We start from the raw sequence: 18,685 nt of genomic DNA, 5'->3' as shown, positions 1-18,685 counted from the left end.
AGCAGCGGATAGTTGGTTCTGTTGTCAGAGCAGATCAGCCAGGGTGAGCCACCCCTTGGGGCTGCTTGGAGCATTCCTGTCCCTTGCTTATGGGCCAGCAGGTGCTACAGCTGTGCCTGTGCAGGCACCAGGTGAACACAGGGTAGGCAGCATGTGAAAGGCAGAGCTGTCCCTCAGAGCTGCAAGGACCCAGCACAGAGGCAGGTGCTGCCTGGCTGAGCACTACAGGAAATCACAAATCCTGGGAGTCCTGCTGCTCTTTTATTCAGCACAGTATGAAGGGGCAGGAAAGGGGTGTCTGGAAATGCAAAGCATTACACAGGTATACACACAAGCTTGTCACTGCTGGGTACCCTAGGGGTTAGAGAACAAGGCTGTCTGAGTGTGAGCACACCCAGGCAAGGCAATACTGCCACCTTGCAGCCTGCAAGGCAGAGCTCTGGGTAAGGGGGAACCACACTGAGCAAGAGCTCACACAGGGGCCCAGCCTGAGCCAGCAACATCCCAGCTGTGGAAGAACACAAGGCCTTCATTAACAGGGAACACAAGGACAGGAGAAAAGGCAGGGAGGAGGGGTGCTGTATTTAAAACTGTGACTGAGGTGTTTCTTCCTCACCCCCAGCAGAAGGCACCCTTGCAGCAGTGGTGCCACCTCCTTTCAACCCCACTCCACCCTGTGTGGGCACAGCTGTGAGGCTGTGCACCAATGCATCCACTTGCAGCACAGCTGCATGTGTCCAGCTGCCACAGGGTGGTCTGACTTTGCTGCTTTACCCCCCCAAAAAAGCTGTGCTGCAGGGCATGAAGCAGCTCTGGGGGAAATAATGTGCCAGTTAGTTAGTTAGTTACACTCGCCACACAGCGTTCTCCTGCTCCTGTGGCCCACCCACTCCTGCCACTGCACATGGCACAGATGCCCTCCCCTCACACTTACCTCCTCTTGCTCCAGCAAACAAATTACTTACTTACTTACCTTCACTCCCCACACTGAGTTTATTCTCAGCAAAAGCTTTGCTGTAACCTCTGGTCTCTTTTCACCTTGGCAGAAATCACCCCACTGTGACAGTCAGGGTAGGGCCTCAGCCCCTTTTCCATCACACAAGGTGAATGTCAAGAGCTTGAGCAAGACCGATCCCCCTCCCCCCCCCAAATTGCTCATTCTTCACCCACATACTACAGGGCAGTACTGTGCACTGTTTAGATTGGACTGTCAGGGCCATGAGTAGAGCTGTTTATTTTGTTTTGCTTTCTTAATTACATGTACAACATCTAGCACAAAACAGCCCAGTGACTCCTTGATGTAAATATATAGCAATAAAACATCACATGTACAGCCCTGGCCTTCACAGCCATCCCACAGGCACATGCCACTTCCATGACTGAGGAAGCAGATGGAAAAGTCACTGAACAACTGAGTGGGGCAGTTGGAAAGCCACACAGACAAGCACACACATACGCACGCTCACTCACTCAGCTTTTGAGCGGACAAATTGCAGAACAGTCTGGGATCCCAGAGGTCCCACTGCAGGAATGATCTCAGCCAAAGAATTCAAGATGAAGTTACTGAAATGCCAAAAGGTCAGTTAAACACACACACACACCCCTACCATGGAGAGCATTCCTGGATGATAAGCCGTTCACCACAGTTCTCACCCACGCTGCTCAAGAGGTGAACATCAAGCCAAGTGCAGAGAAAAAGCCACCAGGGCCCCAAACCTGGCCTGGCCCATCACAGAAGGCAGGTCCTATGTTGCTACTATAGATCACTTTTTGTTAAATCACAGAAGTTCACTCATGCTCTGGGAATAACTGTGATCATAGCTCAGATAACCAAAAGGCAGTGCCATGCCTGTAGACCTCTACAGATCTTCCTATCAATCCTGATCAGAGGAACAGCCACCCAAATAGCTCAGAAGATCTGGGTCAGCAGCTACATTGGGTGGGACACAGGTGGCCAATCACAGAACACCACACCTAGCAGGCAGGACAGGGAAAGGCAGGTGAGGCCCAGGTATGTGGACATCCCAGTGGATTTATTACACAAGGAAATTAAAATTTCTGTGAAAAAAAAATCCCATTTTGGAATATCAATGCTGATTTTACAGGATTGGCCTCATGGTGACAAAATGAAAGTTGTACGATTCTGGCAGGCCCTGGTGTCGTGTGTGGTTAAACCGTCTCCAGGTGAAGACAGGGAGCCCACCCTGTACGGGGGGGCCATTGATTGCAGTAGCTGTGAAAGCTGAAGCCAGGTGGAAATCTGACACCTGTAATAAAGGACAAGAGGTAAGGGTCAAGGTGGGGAAAAAAAAAAAAAAAACAGCCCTGGGAGCTCCTGCTGGCCACCACAGCTATCTGGCAAGGCAGGCAGACAAGCTGACCTGGGCTTGTGCAAGCCAAGAAGACACTCAGCACTGGCAATACCAAAACAGTCTCCACAGGGCCCATCCTAGCAGCCAAACAATCCAGAAAAGCAGCAGGCTGGTCCCAGTGGGATAAAGCACTGTATGAATTACCAGCTCACCCAATCCCGACAGCAGCTCACTTAAGTATTGCCCCTCACAGTGAAAATGCCATACAAGCTGCCTAGAAAAGCCCCTGCTTTCTCCAAGACAGTGGATCTAAGGATTTTCCCAAAACCCGCAAAAAAGCAATGTGACCTTTGCCAGCCTTTGCTCAAAGCAGTTTTACAGAGAGGCAAGGCCTGGAACAGGGTGACTCACTAGAGAGACAGGCTTTTGTAAAGGCAAAGCTAAAGAGAGGAGGAAGACATCTTCCTGCAGGCTTGGAGAGGCACCCACACAGTCCCCATGAACAAGACATGGGACTGTGCAGCAATCCCTTTTCCTATGAGTGATGTGAAGACTCATTCCATTCCAGTCTCGGGCTCCCTCCTGCTGCAAGGCTTTGGGGCTTAACTCCTAAATGCCAGGAGTTCCCCCACGGACATCGTGCTTCTGCACTTCTCCCCATGCACTCCTCCCCCAGCTCCATCCTTCTGCCACCTATCACTCTGCCAGGCCTGGTGCTGGAGACAGGAGATGGGACTCGCTGCAGAGAAGCACCATCCCGTGAGCTGCCCAAGCACCCAATCTGAAGAGAGGACACAGACAGGAGCCTCATGGCCCCACCATGCCCACCCTAGTGCAGGGAGATGTGTTTTAAGTCTGACAGGAGCACAAACAGGCTATAGCAAACATCCAGCATTGCAGCAGACACTGCAATCAAAGGTACTTTACCTTGGAGTCATAGCAGCCTGCAGGCACTGGAAAAGAAGGATTCAAGTCTTCCCGGCAGCAAATGGTGTTGCAAGGATTGTGTTCAGCATAAGGATCACGCTGGTAGTCTGGGGAGAAACATGAGGAGGGAAGGAGGGAAGAAAAGAACAAATCAGTCCCTCCACACAAAGCCTCCACTGATGGAGCAAAGTCCCCCAAGCCACTAAAAAGCTGTTTAGTGCCTAACAGATGCATCAGTCTATCACTCTGCTCTCATGCTCCTCCCCAGGTACCATCTGAAAGTCCATGTTTGAGACAGGATACTAAGCAGACAAGCTTCTGGTGCAAGTCCATACAGCTGGTCTTACATCCAAGGGGCACCTCTGCCAATCCACAACCACCCGCAACTCCACGTGACTAAAGCTTGCAGAAACTTTGTAAAGAAAGAAAAGCAATCAGTGGAAAAAAAAGGGGAAGGGGGAAGGAAAAGTGGAAAAGTGCAGCAGTGAGAGCCTTTGTTTTCCTGTTCTGGACTAAAACAAGTGGCAAAAAGTAAAGGCTTCAAACACCCACTGCAGCAGTAGAAAGACAGAATGGGAAGATGGACAAGCCTCAACATCTATGAACCTGCTGCTACTCACAGCTCAAACAGCAGCACCCACCCTGAAAGAGGCATCCCAAACCCAGTAATCAATGTGCTCCCTGTAACTGGGAAACAAAATAGAGCATCTAAAGCTATCTGTACTTAGAAATGGACTTGGCCAGAAGTTTAATTATCTGCTTTTAATTCAGCCAAGGAGAACCCTGTCAGGAGAAAAGCAGAACACAGCAGTACCTACCCAAAGGTCATTCTGCTTGAGCAGGGAAAAAAAAGAGACCAAATTGACCTGTAGTTTTCACACAAAATTTTCTGGTCTGGTCTGATCTGACTGACGATTAGGATTTACGGCTTTGCAAGACTCTCTTGACAGACTGCAGTCATACTAGGGAACAGCAGTCCTCAGAGAGTCTCCTGGAGTGTCAGAAGCTCTCTGGAAAGGTCAGACAGCAGGCCTGAGGGATCTTGCTCTGGAAGGAGTGCAGTCTTGTTTCTGTTAAGAGTAATTTTTAGCTTTGTCTCCTACCTCAACAGTAAGCCTGCATTAACCTTTTGCTCTGTGTGCGCATGGGTAATGTAGCTCTGCTCTATATGGCTTGTCACTATAATCCAAGAAATAAATGTAACACTGCTTTATTAAGATCATCTCCATAGTACATGTTTCTTACTGTTGTATCTCATGATGTACTTCATGCTTTCCAAGTTGATCACCTTGCCCTGGTCTCGCCGGAAGATTTTTGCTCTTGGAGCAAGCTCATAAGAGAAGTCCAGGCCATACTTCTCAACATACACTGCATACCCACTGAGATTGTAAATCTTTTCATGGAAAGGAATATTGTATGAAGGCCAGTAACCTGCCAGAGACAAAACTCAACCTGTTACTTAGAAAAGCTGAACCCTCTGCTTATATTAACAAAAAGACAAACAAAAAATTTCCACACTGCACTGCCTGTCTACAGATAACACATCAAGCTGGTCTGAACGCAGCAAAATTTGGCAATGGTCACTAGAAGGACCACGGTTGACTTCCAGTACAATATCACTGGAGACTGTACCCAGGTTACCCATCCCCAGGCTCCCACCCTGAGGACTCATCCCACCAAGCAGCTGAGATTAGACTTGCAGGAGTCTGAGGTAAACACACAGAACAGCCCCAGTATTCCTGCAGACATCACGGTTCCCTGAAGCTGAGCAGGGAAAGATCATTTCCCTCCACCAAACATTCCTGTAAGTGCATTGCAAAGGCCTGAACTCCCTCCCTCCTTTCCCCTTCCCAGCTCACCAGAATAAGACACATTGCTGAGATGTCAGGGACAACCAGCAGACACAGCAGTGATTAGGACAGAGTGGAATTTAAAAAATAAAACACCTAAGCAAACATGCATTTGTGCCATACTGAGGGCCCCAAAACAGCAGTTAGAAAAAAAGAGACCCCAGAAAAATGAAAACTGGAATTAAATAGATAAACAGGAGCCGCAGAGCTAATAGGGATGAACAGGAAGCAGGCAAGCAAAGAAAACACACACACACACACACACACAGGAGCTGCTGAGCAGTAGTAGTTGGAAAGCTGTGGTTGCACACTGTGCAATAGGGAGAGAAGGTAGATAGCTGCACACTTGCTACTATCCTGCAGTTTTGGTTCCTCTAAAGAGCAGGGTTACGAGCCCAAATTCGAAGGAGAGTTTTAAACAGATGACATATGACTGTCTAGAATGAGATTAGTTTAGGAAGCAAATATGCTTGCTTGCATGGGACCATCCAGATCAGGATCTGGGCATAGGAAGTCCTGAGAGAACAAAAATAGGTACCTATGTCATAATGTTTAGTTTTTTGCAAGGCATGGCATCAAGAAGCATTTAGACAGAGTATATGCCATAAGCTGGTCCAAAGAGCACCACATCTTCAGCTCCTCCCCAAAGCCCTGGCCTTTCTTTTGTCAGTGGGGACTGCTGCTTCTCAAATCACACATGCCAGGATTTAGCATAAAGATTTGCTATCTAAACACTGATAAATACAGCGCTCCTTGTATTGACGTCAGACCAGCATGATGTGAGGAGTCTGACTGTAAGAGGCTCAAGTAAATAAACTGGGACTCACTGGGAGTCAGATATAAAAATACAAACCAAACTTCCTGAGATAGATACACAGAGAGCAACAGCATTATAAACTTGCCTGAGCAGAGGCCTTGCCAGCTTGGGTCCTGCACAGCATGTAGCAGGGACAGGAGTACCCCACCTACTGGCATTTGCTTACGTGACCAAGAGCCTCTCTGAAGGAAAGCGTCACATGTGTATGTTGTGTTGTAACATAGGTGTCCTGCAGAAATGAGCACGCTTGCCAACCAATACTGAAGCAGGCAGGAGGATGCGGATGCATAAGCTTCCAAACCTACAGGGTTTAGTTACTATTCAAAAATAGTAACGATGGAAGAGACAGAGATCCCAGGTTCTGATCTGAAACGATGCTTCCAATGCCAAAATGGATGTGCAATTCACTCATGATCAAGAAACATCTGGACTGTGGTCCACTCCCATGCCCCACCTCTAAACTGGAGGTAATACTGCCTTCCTCCACCTCCTCTACAGGATCCCTGAGTTTTCTTCGTCAACATATAGAAAGCAACTTGACATCTTTGCCTGGAAGGGACTACACGAAACATAAGAGATTCCTGGGTTTTACAATTCACCTGCGCTAGCCAGAGACAAGCTGACAGAAGCCAGAAAATCTTTCCAGTTTTAAAGCCATATAAGAAAATGCTTACTTTTTCATCAGATACAGGCCTTACTACAACAATACGTGCCTTTGTTCACCTGCTGTTCCTAGGTTTATGCCTGAAAGAGACTTACAAAGCTGAAGTTGATGCAAATGCAGCCAACTCACTTTAACCAGGACAGAGTGGCAAAAGCATGCTATCTTTGGATACCAGCCGCCAGATAGGAAAGGTGCCAGAGTCAGCTACTTGACAAGCACTTCAGGCCAGCACTGCTCTTGAGAAAGGCAACTGCCTTCACCCGGGCCACCCAGAGCACTGGGGGATATACCGACCCTACTGGGGCCCCTGACCTGGCGTACTGCATGGCATGGAGGAGTCCAAGACTGCTGCCCCCAGGAGCAATGCTGGCCTACATCAGCCGAGGTCTCTAACACAGTAATTCTGCAGTGCTTAGGCCACTGTTTGTGCTAAGGGCTGTTCTTTAATGCTTATCTTTAAGAGACTGGGTGATTTCTGCCACTTGATCCAAGTTCCCAAAGCAGGATGTCAGACTGTGAGGGACTGACATGACCTGACCACAGCACAGACCAGGGAAGGGGCAGACACACTGTGGTTGCCTAACTGCACAGGCCGGGTAACTTTAGGGGTAGGCCATGCTCTACACTCTCCACACCAAACAGCTCTCAGATGGCCCAAATCAGACCTTGCCATCTATCCAAGAAGAGCACGGAATTCAAGAGGGCAAGAGGGCTGATCAGGCCACATCTTGGGCACAGGAGTGTAGCTTTGTCTGATACTAGACTGAAGGAGGCACAGAGCACCTCTGGGGTGGCAGGACAGCACTAGGTGACTGTCACAAAAGAGGATTCGGTGGAAGCAGGCACGCACAGGTGAATAGGCTTGGAGCAGCAGGCAGGAGTTGGCAGGGGCACAGATCAGACCACCAGGACCGCTGAAGGAGGTGCACAACCTGCTGCAGCTGCAGAAATAAGGAGGTGCCTGGATAGGAACCAGGAGGGCTTGCATGGGCTAGAGAGCTATGGGAGATAGAAACTGTCCTGGGAGCCATAGAGACTACCTCAGGAAGGCGTGCAAAAGCAGATGCAGCTACGTGTCATCTGGGGATGGCTGGAGAGGTGTCTGAACCAGCTAAGGGGACACAGCTGTCTCCAGTGCATTGGCCAACACACAGTTCTTGGCAAGTTCCTGTCCCTTAACAAAGAAGTAGTAGTGGTTGGGCCCAGTGTGGCCCCAAGCACAGTTCCTACCCCATCTCCTTATCTCCCACCAGCCAGCAAGTCAGAGATGGGTTCTGCCACCTCCTTCCAGCACCAGCAGCCACAGGAGGGAATCACCATGTGTCCAAGCCCAGGGGTTGGGCTCAGCCCTACAGGGGATCCCACACAGCTGCTCTCATGTCACTGCTGAGAAGGAGCTCTGGGAACCCTCTAAACCTGGTCCGTGTGTCAGGCTCATTAACACAGGTGCAGTGCAGCCAGGACATAGCTGTATCACTTCAAGTACCAGAGCTAAAGCTGCCTCCATTAGCTTGGTCGTCTGCACCACAACACAGCACAGAGGTGCCCAAGGTATTTCACGATGGAACCACACACAAACAGAAAGATAAGGTGCAACAGCCTTCTTTAATATCTTCAATGGATTAAGCAGCCAGAGAAGCATAAGGGAAAGAGAAGAGATTTTTTCAAACTATTGATGAGAAACATCTCACAAAACCATATTTACATTGTGGCAAAGCCTAAAATAAGCCAGACGTTTCCAAGGAACCAGAGACAAGGAAAAATTCCAACGAGAAACAGCTCCAGCTGTTAAGATAAATACATTTCCAGTGATTTTGAAGCAGGGCAATTATCAGATCACCTTCTCAGCATGTGATTAGAGAAGGGGGAGCACAAAGCACCAGACACTCAAGTTTGTGGAAAGAGCTCAGGTTTTTGGATGAAAATATGAAATGTCTGGAGAACACCTGTGAATGCAACCTGACCGTGGGCATTTTACTTCACTAGATTTTTGTTTTCCATTAATTTGTTACTAGTCTTGCTGTGGGATTAAGGAATCTTTTGAACAGCAAATATTTACCAGATAACACAGCTCAAGAAAAGTTAAGCAAAGGGGCTGAATATAATGGCAAACTTTTTTAAAAGTTTGCAGAGCAACCTACTCACAAAACATTTCAAGTAGCATTGCAGTTATTCAGCACTGCTTTAAAGAGACCTCACCTCCCTCCCCCATGGGTCCCTAAGACAGAGCAAAATGATATCAGAGAAAAGCAAGGAAGGAAAGAAAGAAGGTGAAGTAGATTTTTCCCTTGAACAATTCCAAGAAACACAGATGCTCACCACACTTCTACCACAGCAGGCAGGAGAAATAAATGCAAAGTTATTGACATGACAACAGAGGTATGTTTACACAAAGCTTTCTAACTTGAAATCTTAGCATTAGTGCCCCAAAAACCCTTCCCAGGTATGAAGCAAGGTTCTCTATCAGCTGGCACAAACATCTGGCTTTCCCAAGCCATCAGCTACTATAGGAGCTATTACCTTTCCGGAGAACATTTGTTTGATCAGAATATTCCACAAGGGTTGGGATCTGTTCAACAATGTACAACGCACCATCATCAAGGCTCTTCTGCAGCTTGACCTTCTTCAGGTCCAGCACCATGTACTGGTTGTTGTAGGTCCCTGGGGAGGAGCGAAGAAAGTTACACGTCCTGCCTGAGGAAGGCAAGGGCACAAGGGGGAGAGGGAATATATCCTTTCTTCTATGATTCATACAAGAGCACACTTACCAGAGTTGCACTTTGAGAAAATTTCTGCCCAAGTTTTGCCGCTGTCTGCCATCATGTTAGCAATACGGACCCTCTGCCAAGCAAACAGGGATTCAGGCACCACTTGCTTAAGGAGGGTTTGGTTGAACACACTGTTGGTAGTCTGCAACATTATCAAGCCACTGCCTAGTATGTAAAAGTCATCCAGGGACACCAAAAATCCTTAAATGACAACATAAAAGTTTGTTATCACTGTGAACCTCTAATATACTCATAGAACAAAACAGAGACCCAAGCTATGAATGGATCAAACAGTGTGTAAGTGAGAAAGAGAGAGAGGGAGAGAGATCAAGCCGTACAAATATCAAAGATGAGATGGCAACTTCTGCAAGTGGGTTAGGCCTCCCTGTAAGCGCACAGCTTCTTGCTTGTCATGCTTTTGACACACAGCCTACTACTTCTGTCAAGAGCATCTGCTTCAGGCTTATGTCTCATGCTTTCCCTCTTGGAAGTTTCCCCTGCATATGTAAAGCAACAGTCTTATTCCTACCCTGGGGATTACACAGTCTAAAAGCCTGGTGAGTATTTGTTTATAACAAAGAGGTTTGTTTAAAAATACAGCAAAGAAAACTGGAACAAAAGAACAAATCTCACAAACGAACAGATTTTTATCAACCAGTTTCAGTTTGGGATTTTCATTTGGGGGGGGGGGAGGGGTGCAGCAGGTACTTCTTTAAATTAATCCCTTCTGAATTAAACTAGCCAAGCAGAAAATCTTCCTTCCAGTTTATTCTTTTCCAGTGTAACTATTCTGAAAAGCACCAAGCCCAAGAAACAGGCATTTCTTAATCATAAAACATGTCCTGCATATGAAAGAGAGATAATGTTCTACCTCCTCTTCTTTCTGACATGTCATCAGTGCTTTTTTACTCCTATCAATCAGCCCCACAGAATCGACCAAGCCATGGATGACAGAGTAGGATTCCTTTCCAAGTTACATGCCATCAGAAACGCTAGGTCCGTTTGCAGATCCCATGCCAGGAGGTGGTATACAGAGCTGCAAAAGTCAGTTATAATACCATGGATAGCATGGGACTACTGGTGACTACTTACAAAGCAGAAATACTTTGACTTCTAGATTCCCCAGAGGGTACAGGGCTGGCAGTTGCCAGGTTGGGGAAGAAAGGTTCATATTACTTGAACTCCTGATGGGGATGTCACCCAGAACCTGGACTCTTACTAAAGAGCTTTTAATGGCATCAAAAAGTGTACAAAATGCTAAAATCTTCATTTCTAAACACCTGGACAGCATTCCTTTAAGGACAAAGCTTTAAGCAGCTTACTCAGGCAATTACTTAGTGTAATTGTTGTGCTCCTCTATAAAATCTTCTACAGCGAGCCTCATTACTGCACTTTGCAAACAAACTTAAGCCAGTGACCTATGAGAATCAGAAAGAAAATTGCGTTCTGCCTCCTATTCCCAGGTTTTCATGAAAAGGCTGACCTCCTTCAAGCAGAAGAGACCTGTGGTGTTTGAGTGCTCCATTACAGCAAATTTCTTCCAAGTCTCAAGTCCTCAAATCAGAACAGATCCATGAAAAACTACTTTATGGTCACCTGATCTCTGAAAGCACTTCAGCATAGAACAGGCAGAGTGCCCTGCCAGCCCATGGTCTTGGAGAGCCAGAGAGAAAAAAAAGTAACAGTAAATAATGCATATCAAAAGCAGAGTACTCTCTCAAATAGGTAAAGACAAGAAATTAAATACCTTAAACCCGGCTGATGCCAGTTTATCTTACACAAGGACATGGGATACTCCACCAATAAGCTGCTGCCTAACAAGTTGAGTGCTTACACAGAGACCAGAAGCAGAAGCAAAATCATTAAATAACTGTAATTTGAATCGAACGCCAATTCCCATGTAGATGCCAATGCCAAATGCCCTACTTCAAAATAAACGAAGTAGGGGTTTTTTTCCCTTTTTTAATCAACTTAAACTGAGTTAAAACAGAAAAATTGAACCAAAAGTGTCAACACAAAGAATGATGCTGAATTAACTGAAGTTTGTACTCTGTAATTGAAATAAATTGCAAAGCTCAGCTAAGCCAAAAACAAGAGGATTTCTTTCTGGGCCTTAGTCCTGCAGTACTTTTGCAATCTAATGTGCCCTCCAGTATACACCATTACTAGCCCAATTACCCAGAGACAATATATGCCATTGTGGCTTAGGACACAGCCATCCTTGAGACAAAGGGAAATTAAACATATACCACAGGTTTACCCAGGGGAAGAACATTCACAACAATAAAACCCAGGTGAAGCCTAGAGATATCAGAAAGTATTTGATGTCCTCATCTTTCATTCTTGTCTTTTTAACTATGCATGAGAATTCGCTGTAATTGAAATTGCCTTTCAGATCAACTGTTATCTCTCTGTATAGTTCACCTATTTACCTATTTGCTCTGTAAACCCATCTCCTATTCTTATCAGCAACTCTCAATCAATTTTTTTTTTCAATGAACCTGACCGTTCCTACATAGAAACAAACACAAGCACTTCTGATTGCATCTTCTGGGTCTGAGCCATTTAAATTCAGTTTCCAAACACTGATGGAAAACTGTGAAGTTTCCAGAGCCTAGATCTTCATTCATCATGACACTATTAATTCACCAAGCAAAGCAAAATACTCTTCAAAGTCTGTGCCACAACTTTCTCCAGGAAGCCAGCACAATGGACAGCATGTGAGGGATGACATGCTCCTGGCAGCTATTGTTACTAAAGAGGTAGGCTGCTGCTTTCTGAACCAGGTGGCATTTGTTTTTCTCGTATTTTGACAGGTTGCTGTGCTCATTCAAGTACAGAAAGGGACAGTATTATAGCCTGCAAGTCACAGAGGCATGAAGTCTAGCCATCACCTCACAGGGACGGGAGTAGCTCCTGGCTGACATGCTCAGCGCTCTGGGCTACAAAGAGTCCAGGACGATGGCAAGGGAGATGTCTTCTTTGGATTAGCTTTCTTAAACCCATCAGCAGTCACTTCTCATGTCAAGACTGAAGTCCTGCCAGCTGCCTTCCCTCTACTTGTAAATCTCTGCTAGGTACTAACTGATAGCACATCCCACACTGGAGATGGAGGCCAGAGACATAAGGCACATCAGATACTCTTCTCTGCTTGCCCCCAAATTTTAGACAGATGTCTGAGGAAGCAAGCAAGTAACAAACAGTCTGGCAAAAGCCCATGAGCCAGCTGATGGCAGAGGAGAATCTGCCAGTCTCCTGAACTGCCCTGAGAGTGGGGCAGTGTAGAGCAGTGACTGCACAGCAAGGCCATTTTTTTGCCTTCTTTCTGCTCTTTTTACCAGGTATGTCCTGCAGAACCATAGCATCCACCTGGTCCCTGCCACTGCATTTCTTATCCCTCCAAACAAGCATAGCTTCGGCCAGCATCTATAAGCAACAGCCACATGGCCTGTACAATTTCTCTCTGCTGCGTATAGATTCACCAGCCACAGTATTCAGTACTTGTGCCCAACACTTGAATGAGAGACTGAAATCAGGGGTGCCCAAGCATTCAGCTCAGACATTCTTCCTTTTCATTAAGTTCACAGAGCTGCTCTGCATGCAGCTCTGCACAGTTGATTTCAATGGCAGAAAAGGCCAAGATCAACAGCAGAGTTCAAGTGAGGATTAGGATTAGTGTGAAAACAAGCAGCAAGTGGCTAAATCATTCTGCAAGAGCAGAGATTACTATTCCCATTCATTTCCACTTGTCTGTGCTTCCACAGAGCTACTGTTGTTCTAAAACCAAGCAAGCAGCAGGGAGGCAACACACCGCAACACTGACATTGGAGCATGCTAGCAGAAACCTGTGGAACCACTGGGGAAGCAGAAACGGAGTCTGCAATTCCTGCTTGTCCTTCTACCTGCCAACTCAGCCTCAGCAGATGCAAGGAAGCACAAGGCCCTCTAGCTGTACCGTAATGTGCATGCTGACATGCATTGTTGTTAGAAAATAGTCTTGGATCATCTAAACAGAGTCACAACAAATACTAATTTTGGTAGCATATGAGCCTGTCTTTTGAAATTCAGTAAATAAACAAACAATCTGGACAATTTGACTCTCTGACCTCAGGAGAAATCAAGGAGTTGGCACATTCCTTCTCAGAAGACAAATGCCTCCTTGAAGCTTTTCGAGCTTTTCTGACACAACTTTGGACAGCAGAAGAGTTTTACTTCATATCCAGGCTATTGGATGACAGAAGTCTATTAATTACTCATTAGACTGTCACTGCCAGCTTGGAGGAACACTTGCCTCTTTTAATGCTCTTTGTTTATGACCAACAGTCAATATTTCTATGCACATTAAAATCATCGAGGTTATTATTTAGGGAAGCTTACTAGCCAGGACTTTCTTTCTAGTTCTTAGTATCTATCAAGACAGAGATTAAGAGTGAGGGCTCGCGTGCAGGGAGAAATTACGGTTGTCAAGTTGAGCCATGAAGAGGATTTGTGGGTTCCATGGTCAGACACCCTGAAAACACAAGGCTTCATCTCAACACAGCATGGAGCAGAAGAATTTGCCAGTTCCCTCCTTCCTGCATAATATCCCTAGATCATTACCAGGCCAGTGCTTTAGAGCTTGTTCATCTTTTGGAAAACTGCAAGCTTGTGGGCTACGCCCACAGCAAATGTAGTTTGCTGTACTCAGTGGATCATGCATGTGATAATACCCTGTAATCAGGGGGTCAGTGAGCGCACTTTGCGTACCACAGGTGTCAAATTTCACTGTGGCCATGGGAACTACATTTTGTAACACAGTTCTCACTGAACTTTGCTGGTAGAAGTACAGCTTACCACATCATTGCAGAGTCTACCTGGTACAAGCACACTTTAAAATAAGTTATCTCTTAAAAGTTCCCTGCAGGTCCCAACAGTCTTAGGGATTTGTTTGCACTGGGATTTTGTATGCTAGAGAACAAATCCTGACCATTTCAGCATGTTAGTAGCCAATTTTCTGGTACCCTCCCACACAATGTCCTTGATCAGCCTAGTCAAAACAGAAGAGTTGTATTTCATTCTATGTGAAGAGTCCACAAAAGGAGCAAAACAGCTTAAAGACATCAGCATTTATACTCATTAAAAAGCTCTGCATGGGCGATCCTGATCCCTAGTTTGAATCTGCAGCACAATACAAAATACAACATTTGGGAAACATAGCCACATGCTCCTAAAGAATACTATTATCCTCAATAGTATTTTTTCTAGGAGATTTCAGATCCAGAATGACTTTCTGTCAGTGGCAGACAGCTCAGACAGAAGCCTTGGCTTTCTACCAGGTAACGCAGGCTTGGCAAAATTCCTTGCAACGAGTGGAACTCCTCTAGGGGACTTAGAGATAACGTGGTCTCTTGAAAGGCTGTACACTTAATAGGCATTGACCAAAATACTTCTGCTCCTTCATCAATGCAAAAATCCCAGTTCTCAGGAAAAGTTGCCTTCTTGAGGGTCACTGAGGAGGATCAGAACCCTACAGAAAAATACTTGCTTTCAAGTTGCAATGAATGCAGCTGCTTTTCAAAAGTGCTTCTTAGTCACAGACTCAGGAGTCCCTGCCATGAAGGACCCTTCCTTTGTAGTAAGGGAACCACAGCAGTTAATCAAAGTACATTTTGCAGTCAACAACCAATGCAAAATTTCATCAGAATCAGTCTCTCCTATGGCATATACTTCACTTTAAAAAATTTTAAAATTTGACTGACTGGGCATTTTTGAGTTTGAAATTTCACCCTCAAAATTGTGCAGTGATAACTCACTCAGACATTCTTAGATTTTGCTTTAGTTTTTTCACATTCATAGTTCGCTGTTCTACCCTAGTCTTTTTTTTTTTTTTTTAAAGCAATAAATAGTCCATATTTTACCACTAAAAAATTAAATGCTGGGAATTGCTAACATTATTCCAGGAAACTTGAGAATACTATATGCTGCCAAATCTTCCCAAGGAAGATTATAAATAGTCTGGCTGGCTATATTACTAACATGAACTAAGGATAAAAAGAATACTCCCCTCTGCTGCACTCTATAGAGAAGCTGGGGGAGAGGGGGAAAATCAGCAGAAGGTTTGCTAATCCAATACCAAAGAAATCTATACAATTTCAAATGGCTTGTGTCACATACTCTCTAATAATCCCATTACAGCATGAGTCATGCCACAGTGGTAAACAGAAGTGTTCAAAACTGAGTTATTATTAAACATGCCAATGCTATAGGCAAGGTGAGGGGAAGTTCAACAGTTGAGATGACTGCAGACAACACAAGCAGAATTCAAAGCAGCATGTTTGTGCCAGAGGTGGTAGAATATTTAACCAGTACTATTCAGAGAACTACAGGCTATTAATCAACAACAACAAAAAAAACCAACAACATATTCAAGCCAGAAAATTGAAGACGACATTTTCTCCTCTCAGTGTCTGAAAGAAAGAATTAAGGTAGGTTGAACTCAGTGCTTCTTGTGGTACTATCATTTTTACAGGCAAGACATCTGGAAGACAGTAAAAAGGCCCATGCCATCTTGGATATCCTCATTTTTTGGGGTTTTTTTTGGTTTTTTTTGTTTTTTTTGTTTTTTACCTTACCTGGGTAACTGCTGAATGAGACACGGCTGGTTTTAGTGTCTGGATCGCCTATATTGAAGTTCCAATGTTTATATATTCTCAGTGTGGCTGCATATGTAAACCAGCTGGAATGGGCAAAATAGATGTTCTCGTATCCAGGTAGAACCTGGAAAACAGAAGCAGAACAATGAACAATTTTCAGGCCCTACCACGCTCTGCATGTTTCATACTTCAGAAAAACTGGGAAAACAACTTGTTGTAAGTAGCTTGATTAATTGCTTTGTTCAAGAATGAGCAGATTCTTGTGCTTTTAATTATGTATTTAATAATGAATTTCTGAAACCTCTAGGAATAATTCTTGCCAATGTGCTGTCCTCAAATAATTAGTTGTTATTTTTTTAAATGAAACAGCTTAGGGTTTTCTTTGGACACCTGCATCACACGATACATTTTGTTTCCCTGGTTTCCTCTTGAATACTTGTATTTACACATTCAAATCAGCTCTCTACAAACATCAACATTAACTTAGAACATGCTGTTTCTGTGAAAATTCCTCTGGGTGGGTTTAAAGTACAGAAGCAAAGATAAGCAAATTCATTTTGAAAGGTAAATACATATTGATAGGACATCTTTTCCAAAGCATTCTCTGGTTCTAAGATTCATTGTTAACTCAGAAGTCTCTTGCTGTAGGTAAATGCTTAAATTTTGTCTCGTTAAAGCAAATATTGTTGCTCTGGGATACATGGGTCTTCATATTCTAATTACTGATAATTTCAACCCTGAAAAAAAAATGAGTCATGGCCATGATGTATCAGATGCTTAAATATTATCTTAAAAGTGTTTGTTTCTATCATTCCCATTGGAAAGCTGTTTCAGAGTACCACTGCTAACAGCTAGAAACCTTCTTCTGATTTCCAGACTGTACTCATTCATGAGCTGCTTACACCCATTTGTTCTTGCGCCAGCACTGTCCTTTAGTTTAATCCTCCTCCCTTCCCGCTTATTTCCTTGACTTATTTGTAGGCATTCATGCTATCCTTTTCAGACTCCACTCAGCTCGGTGAACAAGTCACTCTCTTCTGCCCTCCTCTTCATGATAGTTCTCCATTCCCTAGTAATTCTAGTAGCTTTTCATTGCCAATTTGTTTGTTTTTCTTGAACACAAGTGAGCAAATCTGGACCCAGTATCCTATGGAGGCAAAAATGACATGCATGAAAGTGCCTTGATTGATAAGCATCCCTTATGCACATGCAACAGTTAATACTACAGACTCATGATATTGCAAATCAATATAGTCACTGGAAATGAAATTCTTGGTGCTCACCTTGATAAGAGCAGAGCAGTGACCCATATCCCACTGATACTTCCCATGGCCTCCTGGCTCCACATTGCATTGTCCACTCCGTGCAGAATACTCAAATAATGCAGGAATGAGGTCCAGCAGGTCTCCAACTGCATTTAGAAAATGGACATCAAAGATGCTCAGTGGCTGGGGAAAGAGAGAAAAGGTGGACCACAAAAACATTTTCAGACAGAGAAGCATCAATACAATCTCAGCTGTCAAAATTTGTTTTTCTTTTGCTCTCAAAGCAACTTCTTATATTTTCTCTTTTATGTAAATATCTGTTCACAAGGCCCAGACACTAAAACTCAGTGTGGAATTGGGTACTCAGATTATCTTTAAGGGTTTGGCCCTTGTTCTAGTGTAGTGACGTTATCAGCACCAACATTTCTGAGGAAAAAAGGAGAAGCTGACAGCAATTTAGAAGACCTTTGTGTGCCTTTACAAACAGCATATGAATCAGTCTGGTGCTACTGTTACACTAGGTTTGAACAAAAAGATTTATATTTATCTAAATGCCTTTGAAAAGCCTTACATTAAGAAACACTCAGGTGAGCTCTCAGATTTTTATAAAGATTACGATTAAAGCACCCTCAGGGCTGAGAAGAAGGAAACAAAAGAGGGAAGTGAGATATGTTAACAATACTAAACAAGTATGGAACTAGCTGAACAGAGGAAGTCTGTCAAAAGACACTCAGCTAAGAGCTTTCAAAATCCCCTTCTGGTTGGAGCTAGCCAGGGTTATCTGTCACAAAGCTCACAGCGCAACCTGCTCTTCAGAACCTTCTCTTATTTCTCCTCTTCAAAAATAAATGATAAACACTGGTCTGACCTCATCTGTTAAGAAAATTTTCCGAATCTTTCCTGTTCGTGCTTGCACCATGCCTTTTGTTAAGGCAAGGTTTAAGGAAAAAAAAAGACAGAACACATCACTGTAGGCATATGATCAGTATTTTTAGAACAGGACATAATCATACAGCACAGGAGTACACTGCTTGCAGTATTATCACTCTTATTAAATTATAAAGCTGACCTATCCCAGAAGAGGGGAGTCAAGTGACATGGAAGAAATGAAAGGTGACAAATCCAGGGAACATCTACTTTTTATTCAGAAGGCTGAATTCTGCATTATCCATCTGCTGTTCTGGCAGAGAGAATAACCAGCAAGAAAAAAAAATAATGTAAACTCTAGTGCATATATCCCAGGGGAAGGAATTAAACCTTCACATAATATCCACCAAGTGAGAGAAATAAACCATTCTCACAACTAAGATCATACACAGCAGAAGGCCCTAACAGCAGCTATAGTTTAAAGAAGAAATGCAAAGCAAACTTTGACATGTGTTATATTGCTTTAGCTCATCGAATTTCTGCTATAAGAACACTGATAGGGAGCAGCAGAGGCCACAGCAAA

At 44.4% G+C, this 18,685-nt stretch overlaps 1 protein-coding gene across 1 annotated transcript in view; it reads right to left on the bottom strand.

Moving 5' to 3' along the window:
* Window positions 1-2,012: 2,012 nt before the first annotated feature.
* The window catches only part of PLBD1 (phospholipase B domain containing 1), a 41,294-nt gene continuing 24,621 nt past the window's right edge, over window positions 2,013-18,685 (bottom strand). The window contains exons 5-11 of the mRNA XM_067311109.1: window positions 17,254-17,418; window positions 15,950-16,094; window positions 9,339-9,539; window positions 9,091-9,231; window positions 4,485-4,670; window positions 3,240-3,346; window positions 2,013-2,267 (exon numbers count right to left, since the gene is read on the bottom strand). Coding sequence (XP_067167210.1) covers window positions 2,100-2,267; window positions 3,240-3,346; window positions 4,485-4,670; window positions 9,091-9,231; window positions 9,339-9,539; window positions 15,950-16,094; window positions 17,254-17,418 — 1,113 coding nt within the window. The 3' untranslated portion in view covers window positions 2,013-2,099. The remainder of the gene's footprint in view (window positions 2,268-3,239; window positions 3,347-4,484; window positions 4,671-9,090; window positions 9,232-9,338; window positions 9,540-15,949; window positions 16,095-17,253; window positions 17,419-18,685) is intronic.

Source organism: Apteryx mantelli, chromosome 1 (genome assembly GCF_036417845.1).
Source record: "Apteryx mantelli isolate bAptMan1 chromosome 1, bAptMan1.hap1, whole genome shotgun sequence".
NCBI lineage: Eukaryota > Metazoa > Chordata > Aves > Apterygiformes > Apterygidae > Apteryx > Apteryx mantelli.
The sequence above is the reverse complement of the archived record's forward strand: the minus strand, read 5'-3'. Positions and strand labels throughout refer to the sequence as shown.